The 23052-nt window shown below is 40.7% G+C and overlaps 1 protein-coding gene across 1 annotated transcript; it reads right to left on the reverse strand.

Moving 5' to 3' along the window:
* On the reverse strand, positions 1 to 23052 carry Psmc6 (proteasome 26S subunit, ATPase 6). The gene is made up of 14 exons (XM_038310267.1): positions 22895 to 23052; positions 22027 to 22106; positions 21893 to 21932; positions 21175 to 21227; positions 17264 to 17331; positions 16751 to 16865; positions 13829 to 13916; positions 10930 to 10991; positions 10724 to 10847; positions 10327 to 10388; positions 8626 to 8746; positions 8438 to 8518; positions 2790 to 2861; positions 1 to 488 (listed from the first exon to the last, which is right to left on the reverse strand). Exons 1-14 carry the CDS (start codon positions 23019 to 23021, stop codon positions 370 to 372), a joined length of 1212 nt encoding a protein of 403 aa, XP_038166195.1. The 5' UTR covers positions 23022 to 23052; the 3' UTR covers positions 1 to 369.

The raw sequence follows: 23052 nt of genomic DNA on the forward strand, positions 1-23052 counted from the left end.
TATAGGACAACTAAAACAGATTTTATTCCATTTTTTTCAGAATGAGGAAAACAAATATAAAATAAGTCATAAGAAATGCTCTCCTGTACTATCTCAAATCATTTAAATGTTATACAAAATGCTCACAAAGCAATTATGAAAAGTTTCAATATGTCTTTTGTAAATTGTGCTGCAGTAAATGCAACATTAACATACAACTTTCTTCTGTATCAATTTTAAAAGAATTACTAAATTACATACTATTATGTTGCTCATATATGTTTATTCACTTTTAATGAGGTCACTGCCAATACATACATTATTTTCCTTAACTTTATTTTTACATTAAGCCAATGTCTGTCATGCAGCCATCAAAAACCTGATAGCAAATCACACAGGTTTGTAATCTAGTTTGGACTCCAACTTCTTAGAGTCAGCCACTTTCCTGACTGCTTTCATGAAGTCTTCCTGAACTACAAAATCATGATCAGCACGAATGGCAAACATACCTGTGGAAACAAAACAAATTTGCTGCTTATGATATGTGAATTACAGATCCATAAGAAAACTAAGCTACAACATGCCTATAACCTCAGCAACTAGGGGACTGAAACAGGAGGATTCCAAGTTTGAAACCAGCCCAGGCAACTATCAAGACCTGCTCTCAAAAGAAAGGAGGAAGAAAACTCTGTGGAGTAAATGTGAAGCTGTATAAATCCTCTACTTCTGACCAGCAGTGCTACCTTACTAAAATACGCCATCTCCATTCAAATCATTTCCGCAAGCAGAGTAGCATAATTTTTAAATGAAGCAAATAATGTAATTATCTAAATATTTAAATCTGGATTGCAGCTGGGCAGTGGTGCTACACACCTTTAATCTCAGCACTTGGACCTCTGTGAATTCAAGGCCAGCCTGGTCTACAGGAGCTAGTTCCAGGACAGTCTCCAAAATCACAGCAAAGCCCAGTCTCATAAAAACAAAAACAAAGCAAAACAAAACAAAAATCTGGATTGCATAGTCCAATGGTAACTCCCCCACCCCCCCTTTTTTTTTTCGAAGAGCAGCCAGTGCTCTTAACCTCTGAGTCACCTCTTCAGTCTCCAAGGTAATTCTGGGTTTTTTTTTTCGTAAGGGTTATTATGTATGCAGTGTTCTGTCTGCATCTATGCCTGCATGTCAGAAGAGGGCACCAGATCTCATTACAGATGGTTGTGAGGTACCATGTGATAGCTAGGAATTTGAACTCAGGACCTGTAGAAGAACAGTCAGTGCTCTTAACCTCTGAGCCATCTCTCCAGCCCCTCTCCAAACACACATTATCAAGACTTACACATTCTAGACTGAAGTCTCTTAACATGCAACGATTCTCCAGAAGATCAAAACCCCTGGGTTAGGGATGTGGAACATGTCAGGTGTTTGCTTAACACACCCAAAGCCTTGGGTTTGATCTCTAGCAATGCAAAAACTAAACCAACTCCCAATAATTTTGGTAATGACTATTTGACACTCAGCAAGGCTTGAGGTTGGGGGTATAGGAGTCAGTGAAGTACTGCCTAGTCTGTAAAAGGCTGGTTCAACCATCAGCACTGTATGCTCTAAGTCTATAATTCCAGCACTTGGGAGGGAGAGGCAGGATAATCACTGTTTACTATGTATTTCAAAAGTTAGAACAAAGGATTCAAGGTGTTTTTACCATGAAGGAAAAGTTACATGTTTGAGGAGACAAGTACATTTAATCTGATCTAAGTGTTATGTGATATATACATGTATAAAAATATGATTCCTATATTAATGTGCAATTTCCATCAATCAGTTAAAAAATAGAAAAAACAAAAACATTTTTCAATGTGAGAGAAAAAAGCATCTATCAAACTTTGATAGCATCAGCCTTTAAAAAAATCACAGTGCTGCCAGGAGGTGGTGGCGCACGCCTTTAATCCCAGGACTAGGGAGGCAGAGGCAGGCGGATCTCTGAGTTCTGGCCAGCCTGGTCTACAAGAGCTAGTTCCAGGACAGGCTCTAGAAACTACAGGGAAACCCTGTCTCGAAAAAAAAAACAACCCCACCACCCCTCCCAAAAAAAGCCCACAGTGCTGCTTTTGACTCCAGGTTCACTGAAGCCATCCTTGGTAATAATGCAATCTGATACAGATTCTGGAATGTGACAAATTATCCTAGATAGTTCAAGTCATATGTTAGCTGACTTATTATCACTGAGATAGTAACTATAAAAATGATGGCACACAGGTCTTGGGTGTGGATATTCTGCATGGAAAGTAAAAACCAAATGATTCTAGCTAGTTAGGTAGGGCTTCAAAGTATCTTGTTACCAAAAATAAAACTAGAATCAAAAAATTCAGAATTGTATCTTAAAACTTCATTTTAAACAAATTGCAGGACCACAGACTTTTAAAGTAATTCTTTCAAACACACACAGAACTGCCAAATAGTCCTGCAATTCAGTCTTCCCCCAGCATGCTTGCAGGAATCAGAGTGCTTGGAGATAATAACCCCAAGGGCAGATTCCGTCCAATGGGAGAGGGGTGCTAGTAAATAAATGTTCTAGGCTCCATGTTTAGCTACACAATCCTCAGAGGAATCCTGTGGGATTCCCTAAGGCCCCTTACAAGAAATCAAGATCAACTACTACAGTGGTACTTTCTCCTTTGGGCTGTTCTGTTCTGCTTCTTGAAATCAAACCTCAAAAGCAAAACAAAACACTGAAATCCTGAAAAGGTGCAGCTCTGCTCTCGGATAAACTCACAAAGCATTGTTATAGATGGTAAAAATATGCTTTGTCCTCTCACCTGCCTCAGTACAAACATTTCTCAGGTCTGCTCCATTAAAGCCATCGGAAAGCTTTACAATTGCTTCATAATCTGTTTAGGAAAAAAAAAGAAATTAACAAGACTCAGTCTTGCCCACAGAGAAACTTTAAATGGACTAGTTGATTTGAATTTGATTAGCATTACCCTTGCTACTATTTTACAACATTAACAACTAAAACTAAATAAAAATACTGCAAAACAAACCAGAATCAAGGAGACATACACCTGAATTTTTAGTAAAAAAAAAGTCAAGATTTGAAGGCAAATTGGACAGTGGTGGCACATGCCTTTAATCCCAGCACTTGGAGGGCAGAGGCAGGCCTGGTCTCCGGAGTGAGCTCCAGGACAGTGAGGGCTCTTACACACAGAAACCCTGTGTCAAAAACAAACAAACAAACAAACTACAAACAACCACCAAAAAAAAAAAAGATTTGAAGGTACCTGCTTTAAGTAGTAAAAACTGAAGTAACAACAAAGCCACGACTCATTAAACCTGCTGCACTCCTGTAATCAACCCCAAGACTTAAGAAAAGTAGCAGGAAGACAAATTCCAAGCCAGGTGGAAAAACAGACCTCAGCTTAAACAACCCGAGACACACACAAGAATACTCCTCGCTGAGAATATATAAATAGCTAATGGAGGAGGGAGAGACATTTTATTCAGTGGCTAACCACTGGAAAAGCATCCATACTCTTGTAGGCGTCATAACTAAACACTGGGTCAGGGAGTGGAGAGATGGTTCTAGAGAACCTGATTTGATTCTGAGCACCCACACAGCGGCTAACAACTGTAATTCTAGTTTCAAGGGCTCCAACTCCTCCTTCTAGTTTCTGTGATGCACATGGTACACAGACATAGATGCAGGCAAAACACCCATACAAATAAAATAACCATACATATAAAATAATAAAAACATTTGGGCTTGATAACACATGCCTTTATTCCCAGCAGCCTGGTATGTGGAATGAGTTCCAGGACAGCCAGGGCTATATAGAAAAACCTTACCTCAAAAATAAATAAATAAATAAATAAATAAATAAATAAATAAAAATAAATCAAGAGGTGGAATCTGTTGAGGTGGGAAAAGTACAAGAGGAGAAATGGGGTCAATATGTTCAAAACACAAAGCACACACACATATGAAAATGGTACTCTAACAAAATCCTGAGGGGTACAGTATGGCTCAATAGTAGAGTACATGCCCAGCATTTCTTTCTTTCTTTTAGGTTTTTCAAGACAGGGTTTCTCTGTGTAGCTTTGGAGCCTGGCCTGGAACTCAGTTTGTAGACCAAGTGGCCTTGAACTCCTGTAGATCTGCCTTTCTCTGTCTCTCAGGATTAAAAGCATGCACCATCACCACTGGGCTAACAGAGAATCCCCCCTTCCCCAAGACAGAGTTTCTCTGTGTAGCTTTGGAGCCTGTCCTGGAACTCGCTCTGTAGACCATACTGGCCTCAAACTCATAGAGATCCACCTGCCTCTGCCTACCAAGTACTGGGATTAAAGGTGTGCACCACCACAGCCTGGCTGCATGCCTAAGCATTTCTAAAGTCCTGAGTTCAGTCACTGCCCACCAAAAAAATAAATAAAAATTTTTAAAAAATCAAACAATAAAAACATAATACTTTGGTGGCTGGTGAGAAGGCTCAGCAGTTAAGAGCACTTGCTGACCTTGCAGAGGATCCATGTTTAATTCTCAGTACCCACAGGACAACTAACAACTGTCTAACTTCTGCACACATACACACATGTGCACAGACATATACACATAAAATAGATAAAACAGTAACAATAAATGGAATATACTTTAGTTATGGAGATTAAATGTAAAATGTACTAACGGCAGACATTATTTTTATCAAAATAAGAACTTTAAATGCTAAAGAAAGCATTTATTAGCTTTCTGATTTTCTTTGCTAACTCCAAGTTGTATCACCTGAAATAACAGTTATAGTGAAGTCTCTGCTTCCTCACAACACAGACATGACCTGAAGAGCTACAGCTTTGTGCTAGTTATGAGCCTGACATAGACCAGTGAGGAAAACTACAGAGCACAGGCTACTTGGTATGAATGAACGATGGGACACCTTTGTCAGGCAATGCACGGCAGATCAATCTCTACGTGCAATCTCTGGGCAATTAGTTAGCACTTAAATCATATTCATATCACCATAAGCTTCCTAAGAAGATTCCCAAGGATAACACGGTATCTAACACCGAGAGAGATCAATATTTGTAAAAGCTACTTAGAAACTGGCATCCTTTGTTTACATCAATCTTTCCAACATAAAATTCTCAAAGGAGCCAGGCAGTGGTAGCACACACCTTTAATCCCAGTACTTGGGACGCAGAGGCAGATGGATCTCTGAGTTCAAGGCCAGGCTGGACTACAGAGCAAGTTCCAGGACAGACTCAAAAACTACATAGAAGCCGGGCGGTGGTGGCGCACGCCTTTAATCCCAGCACTTGGGAGGCAGAGGCAGGCAGATCTCTGTGAATTCGAGGCCAGCCTGGTCTACTAAAGCTAGCTCTAGGACAGGCTCCAAAGCTACAGAGAAACCCTGTCTCAAAAAACAAAAAACAAAAAAAAAAAAAAAACAAAACAAAAAAAAAAAAAAAGAAAAAAAAACCTACATAGAGAAACCCTGTTTCGAAAATCAGGAAAAAAAAATTCCTCGCCAGGCGATGGTGGCGCACGCCTTTAATCCCAGCACTCGGGAGGCAGAGGCAGGCAGATCTCTGTGAGTTCGAGACCAGCCTGGTCTACAAGAGCTAGTTCCAGGAGAGGCTCTAAAGCCACAGAGAAACCCTGTCTCGAAAAACCAAAAAAAAAAAAAAAAAAATTCCTCAAAGGAACAATGGAATGAACAGCGAGCAGTAACCATCTACTATTTGTAGCTATTTGTAACCATTAAATTCTAAGGGTTTTCCTTTGTTGTTTTGACACAGGGTCTTGGGTCTTACTTTGTAGTCCTGGCTAGTATGAAACTTTCTAAATAAACTCATCACACCTGAAATTCTCAAGAGATTCTCCTGTTTCTGCTTCCAGAGTGCTTGGATCAAAGCTGTGACACTATGCCTGGCTCTAAGAACTTCTCTTGTTTGGGTGGTAATGGTGCTTGAACCTAGAACCTAGAGCACTGTAGATAAGCAATACGCTGTTGTGTTGCCCCCCCAACCCATCCTAGAGGGTTTTAAAAGCTGTCAACCAATTATAGTAGATTCCCCTAGTTCAGAAGTCAACAAGAATTTTGTGCAAAAGGACAAACAGAAAGAATTTATTTGTTTACTTATTTATTTTTATTTGAAGCAGGATTTCTCTGCATAGTACAGGCTGTCTTGGAACTCACAGAGATTCGCCTGCCTCTGCCTCCTGAGTACTGGGATTAAAGGCATACATCACCATCACCTGGTTACTTATTCATCTATTATGTGCGTCTGAGAATAAGCATGTCCATGCCAAGGATTCCATGTAGAGGTCAAAGGAGAACTTGCAGAATTGGTTCTCTCCTCCCACCATACAGTGCTGGAACAATCACAGGTTGTTGGGTTTGGCAGCAAGCACCTTTACCACTGAGCCACCTCACCAGCCCTCCAAACCTAAGTCTTTCCTGCTTCTTTCTGTAGTCTGCATCTGACATTGTATCGTCCTGACATCTCCATAAACTAAATCCAGAGTCTCTTTTGTTTACTGATGAAATGCCTGGCTGATTCAAGGACTCATGGAGCTATGGCTGGATCGAACTCGCCCTGTAGCTGAGAATGATCTTGAATTTCTGACCTGCCTGCTTGCCTCCACTTTCCAAGTGTGTGTATCACAGGCCTGTGTCATCATGTATGACTTTCAAGTCTCACTATTTCAAAGGATTATAATTATATCTCAGCAAACCTGGGAGGGAAGCCTTTACCACATCACCACCATTTTTTATCTGACTTACTGAAATAATGTCTTATTTCTTTCTTTGTTGTTTCTAATTCGTCCCCAGCACACTATCAAAGCAATTTTATGTGAACTGAAGTATTCATACATGAAATGGTATGCCTAAAATTCATTTGTTTGTTAAACATGCAACAGGCAGCAGAAATTATGGATGAAACAAGACTGGCCACGAATAATACTGAAAGCAAAAAACAAAATCCAGCTTTCAAATTAACTTAAACATGTACCTGCTAGTAATGGCACAGAAAGAGAAACTGAGTAGCCATTTTTAAACATAGTACTATTACAGCTATACAACCTTTAAGAACAAACTAAATTTGAGGTCGGCATCATGATTAATAGTTAAAGTTCCTACCTTATGACCGCCACAGGCACTGCAGTCTGGTCCACACCATCACTTCCAAGGCTTCTATCCCTACTCCTCTAGAGCCCCTAGCTTCTTGCTTGGTCCTTGAATGTGCCAGGCCCCCATCTGCTCGGCGGCCTTCCCTGAGTATCCACGTCTAGTTAACTCATCTTTTCAAGTCATAGCTTAAACACGACCTCCGTGATGACCAGAAAGATGGCTCAACAGTTAAGAGCATACACTGCCCTTGCAGAAGACCCAAGTTTGGTTCTAATAACCCACATCAGGATCTCACAACTACCTGTAATTCCAGCTCCAAGGGATCCAACACCAGACACCTATGGTCTTCTGTGGACTCCTGTACTCAGGTGTACATGTCTACCCACAGACATACATGCAAGCACTTAAAATAAATAAATGAATGAACCAAGTGGCCTTCTTGGTAAAGCTTTCAGTCTACTAACCTTTCCCCACTTCAAAATCTCCTGGCACTTCCCATCTCCTTCTCCTTGCTTTACTTTTTTCCACACCGTCTATCGCCATCTAATTTGCAGTATATTTCACTTCCTTCATCTGTTCTGTGAAATAATCAAGGTTTTCTAAAGGCCAGAATTTGTTTCATTCAGTGCCATGACGTTCTTATCACTTCCACCGCCTAGCATTCACTGTAAGCTCAGCAAAAATTTACTCAATTAAAACTACCATGTTTATTTGGTATAAAACTAGGCTCAAGCCGGGCGGTGGTGGCGCACGCCTTTAATCCCAGCCCTCGGGAGGCAGAGGCAGGCGGATCTCTGAGTTCGAGGCCAGCCTGGTCTACAAGAGCTAGTTCCAGGACAGGCTCTAGAAACCCTGTCTTGAAAAAACAAAAAAACAAAACAAAACAAAAAAAACTAGGCTCAAGCTGGGTGTGGTGACACAGGCTTTTAATTCAAGCACTCAGGAAGCACAGACAGGCAGACTTCAGAGTTCAAGGTCAGTCTGGTCTACAGAGTGAGCTTCAGGACCGCCAGGGCTACACAGAGAACTTCTGGCTTCAAAAAACCATAAATAAAGCCAGGCAGTGGTGGCACACCTTTAATCCCAGCACTCCAGAGGCAGAGGCAGGCGGATCTCTGTGACTTCGAGACCATCCTGGTCTACAAGAGCTAGTTCCAGGACAGGTTCCAAAGCTACAGAGAAACCCTGTCTTGAAAAACCAAAAAAGAAAAGAAAAAAAAAAAAAAAAAAAAACGCATACAAACAAATAAACCTAGGCTCAGCAAACCAAGAGTAATGTCCCATAATGCTGTCCTTCATTTGCTAGATGCATACACGAATAAAACACTCAACTTTCTTACCTATTTCACCGTGCTTTGTAATGGGGCCTGCGTGAATTTTCAATATATCTAATCTTGCTTGTTCATTTGGTAAATCGATATCTGAAAATGATAAGAAATGACTTTGTACTCCAGTTGTTGGTTTAAGAAGGTGAGAGGAAGGTGGTGAGAAGAAAAAATTGACATAGACCAACAAAACAGTGACTCACGTATTTTTCTGTCTAATCTTCCTGGACGGAGCAAAGCAGGATCCAGTGTATCTGGTCTATTTGTAGCCATGATCATTTTAACTCTATGCAGAGTATCGAATCCATCCATTTGATTTAGTAACTAAATAAAAAATCAAGAGACAGACTTTACCAAACACATGCATGTGTATGGGCATACACACAAAAATTAATGAAATAGTAAAGTAAAATTATTTAAAGATAATTAGCTAGGCTGGGTCGTGGTGGTGCATGCCTTTAACCCCAGCACTCGGGTGGCAGAGGCAGGTGGATCTCTGTGAGTTCGAGGCCAGCCTGGTCTAGAGTGAGCTCCAGGATAGGCTCCAAAGCTATAGAGAAACTCTGTCTCCAAAAACCAAAACCAAAACCAAAACCAAACAACAACAAAAAATAACTAGATAACAGGCAATGCCTACTAGTTGGTAACTGTCCTGGAACTTGCTCTGATCTCAAACTTAAGAGATTCTCCTTCCTCTGCCTCCTGAGTGCTGGGATTAAAGGTGTGTGCCTCCACACCCAGCCCAATAACTTTACTTTTCAGTATCAAATTTTCTCTTCATTTTTCCTCTTCTTTTTTTTTTTAACATTTGAATTTATTTCATGTGCACTGGTGTGAAGGTGTCAGATCCCCTGTAGTAACAGAGAGTTGTAAGCTGCCATATGGGTGCTGGGAGTTGAACCCGATGCCTCTGGGAGAACAACCAGTGAGCAATCTCCCCAACCCCTCATTTCCCCTCTTTAACAATAAAACTGCACATTTATATGGTACCATGTCTTAATATATGCATACATGTATAATACTTAAATCAGATGAAACATGTGTTTCCTCACTCATCATTTCTTCATGGTGAAAACACTAATTTTTCTTACTCTTCTGAAATAGACATTACTTGATTTTTAGAGATACCCCAGTACCCAACAGACAAAAAAACTGCTTGCTCTTGTCCACTTGGTGTCCACTATCAACCTTTCCTGTCTTTCCCTGTTCTCCAGCAGCAGTCACTTCCTCCTTTGGTGTACGTGTGTAGATGTAATGTGTATGTGTGGTGGGGTCACTCTGGAGGCCACCCATGGAAGGATGTCAGCATACTCCTCTTCCTCTCTGCCTTATGCCCTGGAAACAGAATCTCTCACTGAACCTGGAGTTACACTGGCAGTAATTGGGTAAGCAAATCCTAGCAATTCTCCTGTCTCTACCCCTCATGCTGGCATTAAATGTGCACAATTGCCAAGCAAAGTTTTTTACATGAGTGCTGGGGATTTTAACGCAGGTCATATTCGCAAAGCATTCACTCTTATCTGCTGAGCCACTGTCCCAAACAACAGATCAGTAATTATTCTTATTAGGGATTATAACATATGAAAGTGTTCATTACTAGCAACATTACAAATTTCATGTTTAATTCTTCATCTAAACTGCTATATACACTTCAACTTCAAATATGCAACCTTAACTTTTTCATTAATAAGTAACTTTCTTAGCCGGGCAGTGGTGGTGTACTCCTTTAATCCCAGCACTCAGGAGACAGAGACAGGTGGTTCTCTGTGAGTTCGAGGCCACCCTGTCTTAAAACAAAACAAAACAAAAAAAGTAACTTTCTATGTACATACACACACATACACACACACACACACACACACACACACACACACACACACACACCACTCTATACCAAGTATTACCTCCATTAAAGTTCGCTGAATCTCTCTGTCAGCTGATGTACCCTCAGAAAACCGACGGCCACCTAAAGTAATAAATTTGGAAATATATACACATTATTCTTTTGCTTTGTGCCCATCATTTAATAAAACAGAATGTAATAGTACTCAGGTTAAAAATACTATGTAGAAATTGAGTGAGGAATGACTTTGGAATAGTTCTGGTTAATTTACTAAAAATGGTCACACTCTTAGCCTCTGAGAAGTCCTATTCAGGCAGATGGTACTCTGAGAATACCCACTCACCGGATACATACAAGTCATAACTACTGCTCAGGTAGGAGGTTCTTTCAGGTTTAAACAACTTCCTCTAATACTTACAAAAAAATTTAAGAAAAAATTTAAAAGGTGTCATTCTTACCAATAGCATCTATTTCATCCATAAAAATGATGCATGGCTGGTGGTCCCTGGCATAATTAAACATTTCTCTAATCAAACGAGCACTTTCACCAATGTACTTGTCTACAATAGAACTAGATACAACCTGATTAAAAGAAAAATAGAAATATAAATTAGACAGTTCAAATAAATTTCATTTCAATAAGTATAAAAGAATTTCCCCTTACCTTTAGGAAGTTGCAGTCCAGCTGGCTAGCAACAGCTCGTGCCAAGAGTGTTTTCCCAGTGCCTAGAGAAATATCAAATGTCGTTTAGGTTAAAAGCAGAAGCATTTTTAAGTCTTTCAACATCGTCATCATCTTGGAGCTGGAAAGATATCTCCGTGATAAAGAGCCCAGAGTCCAGTCCCAGCACCTTGTTACAGCTCATAATCACCTGCGGCTCCACTTCTGCAGAACTGGTGTCCCTGGGCGCACATACAGCATTCACATACACAGAGACACACAGACAACAACATAATCCTATTGGTAGTAAATTTTCTAAAACTTAAGCTAAATCCTAAATAGAATTTCCTTTTAAAATTCTAAAGTAATTTACTTGCAATATTAAAACTTTAATTTTAACTTGAGATATCACTCCTGATTTTAATTTGGAAATAACTGCAAACATTAAGAATATAACACTAGGGGCTCAGTGGCTAAGAGCACTGGTTGCTCTTCCCAGGTGACCCAGGTTCAATTCCCAGCACCCATATGGCAGCTCACAACTGCCTGTAACTCCAGTTCTAGGGGGTCTGACAACTTCACAGATGTATCCACAGGCAAAACAAAATAAAACAAAACAAACCCCCCAAAACCCACTAGTATACATTGTTGAATGATTAAATCAAGCTGATTAACATTATCTAGTAACTCCTAAGTGTACTTTGTGATGGGAACAATTACAGCCTACTCTTCCATCAGCCTAGAAATACCTAATACAACAGTCGTATTTCTGTAATCGTCTGTGAACTCAATCATCGCCTTCTGCAGGCCCTCTAAAATAAAACCATTCTCTACAACTCTCAACAGATCATTGGTATTTGTCTTTCTGGGCCTACTCACTCCACTTAGCATCATTTCAAGATTCATCCATGGTGACACAAATGACAGAATTTACTTCTTTCTCAAGACGAAACCATACTTTACTGTGTACACAATGCACACTGTCTTCTCCTTTCACAAGCTGATTGAGGTTACTGAGGTTTGCTCTGGCTATTGTGAATATCACTATAACGTACCATGGGTGCAAATGTCTCCTCAAGATCCTGAATCCAGTCGCCTTGCACACTGGCTGCTAGGTCACAGAGCAGTTTTATTTTTAATTTTCTGAAAAACCCCATACTGTTTCCTAAAATGGCTGCATCAATTTTCATTCCTATCAGTGATATAGAATTCTCTTTCTCATATCTTTGCCAACACCTGCTATTCATTGCATTCATCCACGCATTCACCCCTTCCTTGAAAGCAGCCATTCTAATAGTTGTGACAGCATCTCATTTTCTAATTTTAGGCACAATGAATACAGAACTTTACAAATAAATAAAAAATTCTTACAATATGGGCTATGCATACTAAAGTTTTTTCTGTTTTTGGGGGGGTTTTTTTGAGACAGGGTTTCTCTGTAGCTTTGGAGCCTGTCCTGGAACTAACTCTTGTAGACCAGGCTAGCTTTGAAATCACAGAGATCTGCCTGCCTCTGCTTCCCAAGTGCTGGGATTAAAGGCATGGACTACCACAGCCTGGCTAACAATTTTTGTTTTTAATTATTTATGTTGGGTGGTAGTGAAAACACCTTTGATCCCAGCATTTGGAAGGCAGAGGCAGGCAGATCTCTAAGTCTGAAGCCAAGCTGGTCTACAGAATGAGTTCTAGGACAGACAGGGCTACACAGAGAAACCTGTCTCAAAAAGAAAAAAAAAAAAAAAGCCAAAACAGGAGGAAGAAAAGAAAGAAGGCTACATTAGCTCTATGCAGAGCGAGCCAGTAAGCAGCACCCTCCTTCACCCTCTGCGTCAGCTCCTGCCTTCAGGTCTGAGTCCTGCCCTGACTTCCCAGTGCAACCTGAGAGCTATAAGTTTGAAATAAACCCTTTCTTCTCTGAGTTGTTTATGGTCATGGTGTTTATCACAACAACAGAAACCCTACCCAAGACATACAGATTCATAAGAATAAACTATTTTTAAAAGTTCTAATTTCACAGCCGGGCGGTGGTGGCGCACGCCTTTAATCCCAGCACTCGGGAGGCAGAGGCAGGCGGATCTCTGTGAGTTCGAGACCAGCCTGGTCTACAAGAGCTAGATCCAGGACAGGCTCCAAAGCCGCAGAGAAACCCTGTCTCGAAAAACCAAAAAAAAAAAAAAAAAAAAAAAGTTCTAATTTCACTTGAGATCTCAAATGAACTTTATGACTAAATAGTTTGTATCACTCATTTCAATCATTCCAGAAAACTTAGGCTAAATAATCAATATCTAATCACCAGTAAGCACCAAGCAGTCTGAGGTCACCACAGCCTGCAAACTGTCCTTTCAGGTAAAGTAAAGCCTCTCACTTAGACGGCATTCAAATAACTAAAGGAATGCTTTTTCTAAGCACAATGACCTTCTCAGCATGCAACTGTCCAGACATACTTTGTTTTCCCACCTGAAAACGTAACAGAATAACTCCTACCCCTCTAGCAGCACCCTGCAGAGTGAGCGCGCCATCTACACTGACCCTACAAGTATGTGGTACTCAAGCACAGGGACGACAACTGCTGCATGCCAGGGCTGAGCAACTTTACCTACAAGGCCTTTGGACCATCAGTAGATGCAACAACAGGAAACAGACCAATAATGTATTAGTTTGATGACAGTAGTTCTGATTTTGAAGGCTCTATCACACTGTCTCTGTAAGCTGCTCGTCTCGGGAACATTTATACCCATGAACTGCAGTTTAAGGACTATTGTCTATAGAATTACATGGCCTGGGACAAGGGCCTCCACATGCCTGACTGGGTGGGATTGCCTACATTAAATTCCTATCTTACTACTTTTTCATTCCTTCACCTACTCCTTTATTGAAGAGGCAGAGATAATTTGATACCAACCTGGTGGTCCATATAGCAAACAGCCTTTTGGAGGTATTATTCCTACACGCTGGAATAATTCTGGGTTTGTAAGAGGTAATTCTATTACCTGAAAAAGAAGTTGCACATTTCTTAAAATTAAGTAAAAATTTTAATATATTTTAAAATATTTAAAGTCTAATACCATGCTTATTAATATATAAGATGATTTAAATAGTTTTGGGTTTATTTAAGATAGAGATGTCTTAAAACTAAAAACTTAAAAAACGGTTGGTTTTAGCAGGCTATATATTTGATTATACACAGGTATATACTTTGTAAAAATTTATTAGAAATGCATACTTAAAACCTGTGCATTTATCAGGTTCACATTTCACCTCAGTAAAAATTGCACTATAAAGAAATCAGAGAAGCTGGGCCTGGTGGCACATGCCTGAAGGGCAATGTAGGAGGACCACAAGGTCAAGTCCAGAGTGAGTACAATACCAAGACCGTCTCAGAAGACAAAGTAAGAAAGAACTAGCGTGCAGCTCAGTGGTGGACCGCCTGCCTGCCATATGGGCAGTACTAAGGTAAATAGCTAGTATTAAAAAAATAATAGCCAGGCAGTACTGGCCCACAACTTTAATTCCAGCACTTGGGAGGCAGAGATAAGCAGATCTCTGTGAGTTTGAAGCCAGCCTGTTCCAGGACAGCCAGGGATATACAGAGAAATCCTGTCTCAAAAAACAAAACAGTAATAATAATAATAATCAACAAAGAAAAATAATAATTTACAGAATGCAATGCAAATAATCACAAAATAAGGAATGATTTGATGTAATAAATGGTCACTGAAAGAAAATATATAAAATTTCCTTTGTTGGCACTGTGTCACAGTCTAAAACAAAAAACAGTTCTATTTCCTACTCTTTAATTCACAGGAAAAAAAAATGAAGAGCTGGACATATACTCAGTTGGAAGAGTGCTTATTTAACATGCCAAGGTCCTGGGTTTATCTCCAAAGTGTGCCGGTGAGTGCCTACAACCTCATCTGCAGTCCTAGGGAGGTGAAAGCAGGGAGACCAGGGGTTCAGAGTAACTTTCAGATACAGTGAATCAAAGGCTAGCATGAGATATATGAGATACTGTCTCCAAGGAGGAGAGGAGAAAGGAAAAATAGGAGGAGGAATGGGAGGGAAAGGAGGAGGAAGAAAAGAAGGAAGAGGAAGAAGAGAAAGGAAGAAGAGGAGAAAAAGGAAGGAGGAAGAAGAGAAGAAAGAAGAAGAGGAAAGGAAGAAGAGGAGGAAGAGGAGAAAGAAGAGGAAAGGAAGGAGGAAAAGGAAGAGGAGGAGGAAGAGGAAGTGAGGAGGTAGAAGTCTGACCATCCGATTTATTCACAGTACCAACTACAGGAGATGAAGTCTATGTGAACTATGCGAGTAAAGAATGGTTAGGATGGACAAAAGTATAGTGGGATATTATTGTGTTTTAATAAATAAAGTTTGTCTGAGATCAGAGAGCAAAGCAGCCACACAGGCCAGATAGTGGTGGCACACACCTTAATCCCAGCAGCCACAGTAGTTAGCCATAGAGGCCAGGTGGTGGTGATACATACCTTTAATCCCAGCACTAGAGAGGAATATAAAACATGAAAAGATAGGTCTCAGACTCAGTCTCAGTCTCAGTCTGAGGATTCATGGAGGCACGGTTGCCCACTTCAGTCCGAGGTAGAGTTAAGAAGAGTCAGTGGCTGGCTGTTTTGCTTTTCTGATGTTCAGATTGAACCCCAGTATCTGTCTCTGGGTTTTTATTATTTGTGCTATACAAAGTGTGGGAAAAAAACCAACATCCAAAATATCTAAAGATATAAAGCACGTGCAGAGGAAATGCAACAAGGCACTGGTGGGAGGCAAGTTTCATAAAAACATTTCCTCTTCCTTCAGCTTCCTTCCTCTAGCTCAAACATCAGGGTGTGCTTTGATTTTCTAATCAGGATAGTGTTTCCTCAAATATTGCCAAGAAAAACTTGATTTCACAAAGGTGCATGCCACAGCACACTAGAGGACTTTATGAAGTCAGTTCTACCTTCTCTTTTAGTTGTACCCCAGAGATCAGACTCAGGTTACCAAGCTTATAGGGCAGGCATGTTTACTGGAGATGCTATCTTAACAGCCCAAGAAGCCTATACCTTAGTAACTGTTTCAGAAAGTGTAATGAGCCGAGGTCTAAGAAGTATGAATGACTATGAACTACCTACCCAAGAACTACTCCCAGCCCTTCTCAGTCATTCCTACTTAGGCTTGCATCAGGAAAACAATCTAACTTCCTGGGTCAGGAGACAAGGAGATCCCAATCGGATTCACCACTTAAAAGCTTAAAAATTCAGTCTGATGGCTCTTGCTTTTAATTCCAGCACTCAAGAGGCAGAGGCAGGTAGATTTCTGTGAGTTCAAGGCTAGCCTGGTCTACAAAGGGAGTTCCAGGACAGTTAGGGCTACACAGAGAAAGAAAAAAAAAAACAAAAAAACTTAAAATCTTAAGTCACTTCTATAGCCAGTATTTTCCTAAAGAACAAAAAAACAGTTTGAATAAAATAAAAAAACGTAAATGCTACGGCAAAGGTAACAATAATCCTATTGGACTGAGATGTTAACATTACTGGCTTTATAGAAAAATCACATAGTGCTTTGCCCTACGAGCTCTGACCCAAGTACACTAAAGACACTGAGAACTATAAATGGCAAGGGCATTAGATTGTATCAGTTATTCTCCACTTTCCCCTACATTCTTCTCTCTTTTGTCATAAAAGAGATTTTCCTAACACCAAACATCTCCAAAATAATATGCACCAGCTATGCTTATAGCTAGACTGCTACTGCCAGCTGGAGTCTCCCATTTCTCTCTTCAGGTATCCTAAATGCAGTAGTGCAGTAGTCTTAGATAAAGAAACACAACACCCACCTCTCTTAACTCCCGAATCTGCTCTGACAGCCCTCCAATCTCAGAATAAGAAACATTTCCAGGGTCCTCATGAGACATGTTATAAACCAAAGGATCCACCTCTCTTGGCAAATACCTAAAATGAAAAAAGATTCGGGTACTTTTCTTTCAAATGACTTATTTTCTCGTTGCTTACATAGTAAATAAATTATTTATACAAGCACCTATAAGTAAGGACCTTCTAAAAACATTTAACTTCCCAGGTGGTGGTAGCGCACACCTTTAATCCCAGCACTTGGAAGATAGAGGCAGGCCGATCTCTGTGAATTTGAGGCTAGCCTGGACTACAACAGCTAGTTCCAGGACAGGCTTCAAAGCTACCTGTCTTGAAAATCCAGAAAAAAAATAAAACAAAAACAAAAAGCATTCAGCTTAGTAAGAAGTAGTAAAATGTTTGATGACTCCACAAATCACATATTTTTAGAAAATCTTCCCTGTGAAAATGAAACGCAAAGTAAACAATAAGAAACCCACCTCATTATGGTTAGTGTAGTCATATCCAAAGCAACTCTCGTTCCTGGCTTCAGCTTACTTTTATCAAGCTAGTTTTATAAAACAAAAAGTGTTACACAAACATTTAAAAAGGAAAAACACTACTCAACATTCAGAAGTTGTATATAAGTTAATATATCATAAATGACCCAAATATCATATTATAAATGCCCTGTCAATAGAAGGGCTAATAAAGCAGTAACTCTGAAGTTCTTTCTATGTGACCCTTATAAGGACGTCCTTTGTGCAAACTCAGCGTAAAGTCAGAGATCACTAATACATAAAACCTGGGGTAACAATTGCCTTTTTAGTTTTTTAAACTTTTTTTTACATTTATATGTATGTGCATATGTATAAACAATAGTGTGCATATATAGAAAGAGGACAATTTGCAGGAATTGGTTCTCTCCTTCTACCATTACCTACTATTACCATGGGTTCTTGAGATTGAATTTATGTGGCCAGGCTTGGTGGCTATTGAAGTGGCTATGATTTTGAAGGATAGATTTTGAGATTTTATTCTCAAGGCTTATTATTTAATATAATTTTGTTCATTATTTTGATTCAAAATTTATAGAAAAAAAAGTTAGTTTGGGAACTGGTACCAGAATATTTATAGGGGAAAAAAAAATCCCTTAGTGAACATTTGTGGGAGGAAGGGAAATAGCTTGTAAGTGTATCCATTAAATATATTTTGAAAATCTTCTAGAAGGAAACATGTACATGCATAATCATAAAAGATAAGGAAAGCCATTGTTTCCTCCCAAGAGATTTTCATCAACATACTAAGGTGGCAAGCCTGTGGTGGTGGCACATGCATTTAATTCCAGGCCTGGGGGACAGAGGCAGGAGGATCTCTGCGTTCAAGGCCAGCCTGGTCTACAGAAGGAGTTCCAATACAGCCATGACTACACAGAGAAACCCTGTGTCAAAAAACCAAAACCAACCCAACCCAACCAAAATTAACCAAAACTAAAACCTACGGAATGCAGAAACAAAACAAAAACTCAACTACCCCATCTTTGTACACAACAGACCTTACATTGAGAGCATCAGGTTGAATTTATCAGCACACCTTTGCATGGTAACTTACTGGACATTATATTCAACTAATGCACATTATACTTAAATTATCACTTGTCAGAAATAAAAAAGTTACTTTCCAATAGTTTCAAAATTGTCTGCCATTACATTTTCAAAATCATAACTTACTTTGTATAAGACTTTACAATGAGCTACAAATTTAGGAGATGGTGCTCACTAAAACTAAAATGACCCAAGCATGATAGTTACTGATACTGTCACTGACTAAATCAATTAAAAGTATTGAGTCCTTTATTAATGGCCAGACCAAGAACTGACTCTCATGTCTGGAAAGTTTCTTGGTGCCCAAGCTCAAGCATATAGCATTTTTAGAGACAAAACCTTAATCAGTGCTGGAGGTGTTGGGGGGGGGGGGGAGAGGAGAATTAGTGCGGGATTTGGAGTTGCCTAGTAACATCTGCTTCTTCTTCTTCTTTTTTTTTTTTTTTTTGGTTTTTTCGAGACAGGGTTTCTCTGTAGCTTTGGAGCCTGTCCTGGAACTAGCTCTTGTAGACCAGGCTGGTCTCGAAACATCTGCTTCTTTTACAAGGCCCATCAGTATCTTCCAGGCACCACATAATCACATTTGGACCATGGTCAAGGTGTGGACAGTCCCAGAAGCACTGTCAAGGTAGCTGTTAGGGGTGGAAGGCTGAGAAGTGACCGGGCAGGGACAAAATAACACCAGGAGAGAGTGGTGTGACCTTAGTCATTTCAAAATTAAGTAAGGGGTAAGGAAATGGCTCAGCTTACAAGAGCACTGTCTACCTCTCTTCTGTAAAAAGCCAGGCACGGCTACTGATTTAGCCTAGAGTTGGTACGTTGAGAGAGGCAGATCACAAGATAGCTGGCCAGCCAGACTAGCCAAGACTTCCAGGTCTATATATAAGACTCTGTTTCAAAGCAGTAACACAGAGAATGATGTCCTGCTCTGGCCTTTCTATAGGTGCATCACAATCACATGCATGCACCACACGCTTAACACACACACACACACACACACACAAGTAAAAATAGGCAAAACACTAAATTTAATGGATTGAGTATTTTTTAAAAGTCCTTTTTCTTTTTTTGTTTGTTTGTTGTTGTTGTTGTTTTTTGAGACAGGGTTTCTTTGTGAAACAGTACTGGCTATCCTGGAACTCATTTTTTTAGACCAGACTGGCTTTGAACTCATGAGATCTGCCTGCCTTTACCTTCCAAGTGCTGGGATTACAAGGCGTGTGCCACTACTGTCCAGCTTTTTTTTAAGTCTTTATAAGGCGTACCTGAAGAGAGGTAATCAGTAGGAAGCTACTTCAATACAATCAATAGCTGAGTAATGCCAAATATTGGCATCTCGAGAGCCTTGAAAGGACTACAAAAGCCCTCCTGATTAGGACATAACAGAAAATACAATTTTTTTTTTTTTTGGTTTTTCGAGACAGGGTTTCTCTGCAGCTTTAGAGCCTGTCCTGGAGCTAGCTCTTGTAGACCAGGCTGGTCTCGAACTCACAGAGATCCGCCTGCCTCTGCCTCCCAAGTGCTGGGATTAAAGGTGTGCGCCACCACCGCCTGGCCAGAAAATACATTTTAATCACTAGGGGCTGAACCTCAGGTCTCTCACATGCTTGCCATGCATTCTTCTACTGAGCTACAACCCTGACTCTATGCCTGTAATATTTTTTAAATGTTTATTTTATGTATATGAACGCTTTGTCTGCATGTACACTGTGTTAACACGTGCATGCATGGCGCCTGCAAAGACCAGAAGAGGATGTCAGATCCCTTGGGAATGGAGTTCAGATGGTTGTGAGCCCATTTGTGGGTATTGGGAACCAAACCTGGGTTCTTTGGAAGAGTAGCTCTGAACTGGAGCCATTTCTCCAGCCCCAATACTTATAAGATTTGATTAGAATACTATTCAGTTATATACTGAAATCCTAACATTAGATTCAGTCCCAAAGTTAAATACTGTTCTAGAGTCATGCTGAATCAATGTTTTAAAACCTGAACTTGGAAAAATGGCATATGTTACTCTGAGGAGACCAAGGCACCAGTATTGTTAGTTTAAAATCAACTTGAGCCACATAGCAAGTTGCATAAAAGAAAACCAACAACGAAAGCATAAACTCAATATGAGCAATGTTCAGAGTCCTCAAGTCAATGCTGAAAACACTTCCTAAAGAACAGAATGATGTTCAGACTGCAGCTGCTACTGGATCACTCTCAGTCATTTGTCTAATGTCTGCAAAATCAAACTCTTCTAGGCCGGGCGGTGGTGGTGCACGCCTTTAAAACCTGCACTTGGGAGGCAGAGGGAGGCGGATCTCTGTGAGTTCGAGGCCAGCCTGGTCTACAAGAGCTAGCTCCAGGACAGGCTCTAAAGCTGCAGAGAAACCCGGTCTCAAAAAACAAAGCAAAACAAACAAACAAACAAACAAACAAACCCAATTTGCCTATTCTGCTCTAAATGCCCACCTATAAAATTAACTACTGTAGAGTCTATAAGTACCATTTTTGAATATTTAAATGTAAAACACAGGTAGCCTAACACGTTTAACCCTCTCCAAGAAAGACATTATATTAAAGCGTTTTTTAATTATAAGATGCTTTGATTTCTAAGTACTCATATCTGACTAAGAATGTGAAACAGCGCGGAAGAAGAAACTCTAACCTGAATCCAGGCTTTGCTAATCGTTTGCTGCGTCTGAACAAACCACCCCTGGGAGTTATGGGCACAATGCCTGACCTGCCTATCTCAAGAATTAAGTAACTTACGTGTAAGTACCCTTTCTGTTACAGAGCCTTATACAGACGCAAAGTATTACCTGGCGACGACAACCTACGACATATCTTGGTCCATTTGTGGCTTTAACAATGACTAGAAGAACAAATTGGAAACAAAGTTAGAAGACAAATATATCCACATCTATGGTGGGTGCACTTTTACCTCTGACCCCCAAGAACAGGAAACACCAACTTTCTAGAATAGGCACTGCAGGGCCCACTGACCCGACTGAGTCCAATCCCTGGGTCTCATTAGTGAGAGAAGAAAACCAACTCCCACAGGTTGTCCTCTGATCTCCACATGTGGGCTGCAGTACATGAACACACACCCTCACACATTTTCACAAACGAAGAAATGTAACAAAAATTAAAACAGCTTCCCATGACAGTACACGACTTTAGTCCTGGCACTGGGAAAGCAAAGGCTTGAACTCTTATGAGTTCAAGGCCAGTCTGTTCTACAGTCAGCTGCATCCAGAGCTACATAGGACCTGATCTCAAAAATAAAGACAAAGCCGGGTGGTGGTGGCGCACGCCTTTAACCCCAGCACTCAGGAGGCAGAGGCAGGCGGGTCTCTATGAGTTCGAGACCAGCCTGATCTACAGGAGCTAGCTCCAGGACAGGGTCTAAAGCTGCAGAGAAACCCTGTCTCGAAAAACCAAAAAATAAAAAAATAAAGACAAAATAGGCATTTCAAAAGTTGGGAAGGGCCTGAGTCTTTTGTTTTTGCTTTTTAAATAGTAAATTAACCCACTTACATTTTTCTTCTGTTAACTGTTTAAGCACTTCACCCACAATCTACAAAAGAAAAAAGTCACATTACCCTTCAGCCAACAGCTTTTTTTTTTTAAAAAGGCAAATTACTCATTCACTTTCAAACTTTATAACCTACCTGCCCAACACTTTGTAGTGCCTTCAGATCGTTTTCAGACTTTTCATACTGCTTGGTAAGTTCTTTTAACTGTTCCCTTACTGAAATAATAAAATGTCAACATTTTAAATTAAACAATAACTGCGTTAAAATGTTTACTTATGTATCGTTCACTTTATGCAGGTTTCATACCCACTGTACCAAACTACAAAATATGACATCCTGCCACCCTCGGATTGCTACAAAACTAAATGATAATCCGTGAATCAGATCTTTCACTGCTACACGGGATCACCTGGCTTACTCTATGTTTGTCCATACTAAAGACAACCAACGCAATTCTTCACCGAATCATATAAGCTGCGGTCTTTTTTCATATAACTCAACTATGCAGGCTTTTCAAAACGCAAGTGCTCAGGGTGGGCGAACTAGGCACCTAGTATAAAGACTGAGGAAAGACGAGAAAGGTTATTACGGCCACTGGCCCCTTTTTCTTTAAGGCTTCACGACTGGCTTTTTGCTCAGTGAGTCCCACGTCCTGCTGGAGCTTCTTTGACCCAAGCGTCTTCCCGTCCCCGAGTCCCGAGACTCCAATTCTACTTTCCTTGCACCTGGGATAATGTCCCCAGCCAATTCATTCCTCTAGTCCTCCCCTCCCCTTCCACCTCAGAACTGTGGCTATTCCCTATGCCACCTGGACCGGGAGCGGGCCATTTCCACGGTCGAGGCTGTGCTGCACCCCAGCTCAGGGCGGGATGACAAAGCGCCTTGCCCTGGACTCAGGCCTTCCCAAGCCGGGCGCTCTGTTTTCGGGCTCGACCGAAGCCTCCGCTCTATCAGAGACGAAAGCGGGTCCAGGCATTGAGAGAGTGTGGAAAGGTTCACTCACGCTCCTTAAGACGGCCGTCTATCTCCTTGTGCTCTAGCAGCTTCTTGCGGTAGTCCTGAAGCGCCTTATCTCTAGGGTCCGCCATGATGAGAAGCCGTCGCTCATAGGGGATGCCGGGAATGGCCATGGCAGCCCGGGCGGGGGAGGGGGCGGGGCGA

This window comes from Arvicola amphibius, chromosome 13 (assembly GCF_903992535.2).
Source record: "Arvicola amphibius chromosome 13, mArvAmp1.2, whole genome shotgun sequence".
Classification (NCBI taxonomy): Eukaryota; Metazoa; Chordata; class Mammalia; order Rodentia; family Cricetidae; genus Arvicola; species Arvicola amphibius.

Bases quoted from the DNA above. Each gene is read 5' to 3' on its own strand.
- Psmc6 (XM_038310267.1), bottom strand. From the start codon at position 23,021: ATGGCCATTCCCGGCATCCCCTATGAGCGACGGCTTCTCATCATGGCG. The intron at 10,389-10,723 runs GTAAGAATGACA...TTATTACTTTAG, and splicing joins GGATGAAATAGATGCTATTG to GTGGCCGTCGGTTTTCTGAG. The intron at 489-2,789 runs GTGAGAGGACAA...TTGTTTCCACAG, and splicing joins AAATGTTTGTACTGAGGCAG to GTATGTTTGCCATTCGTGCT.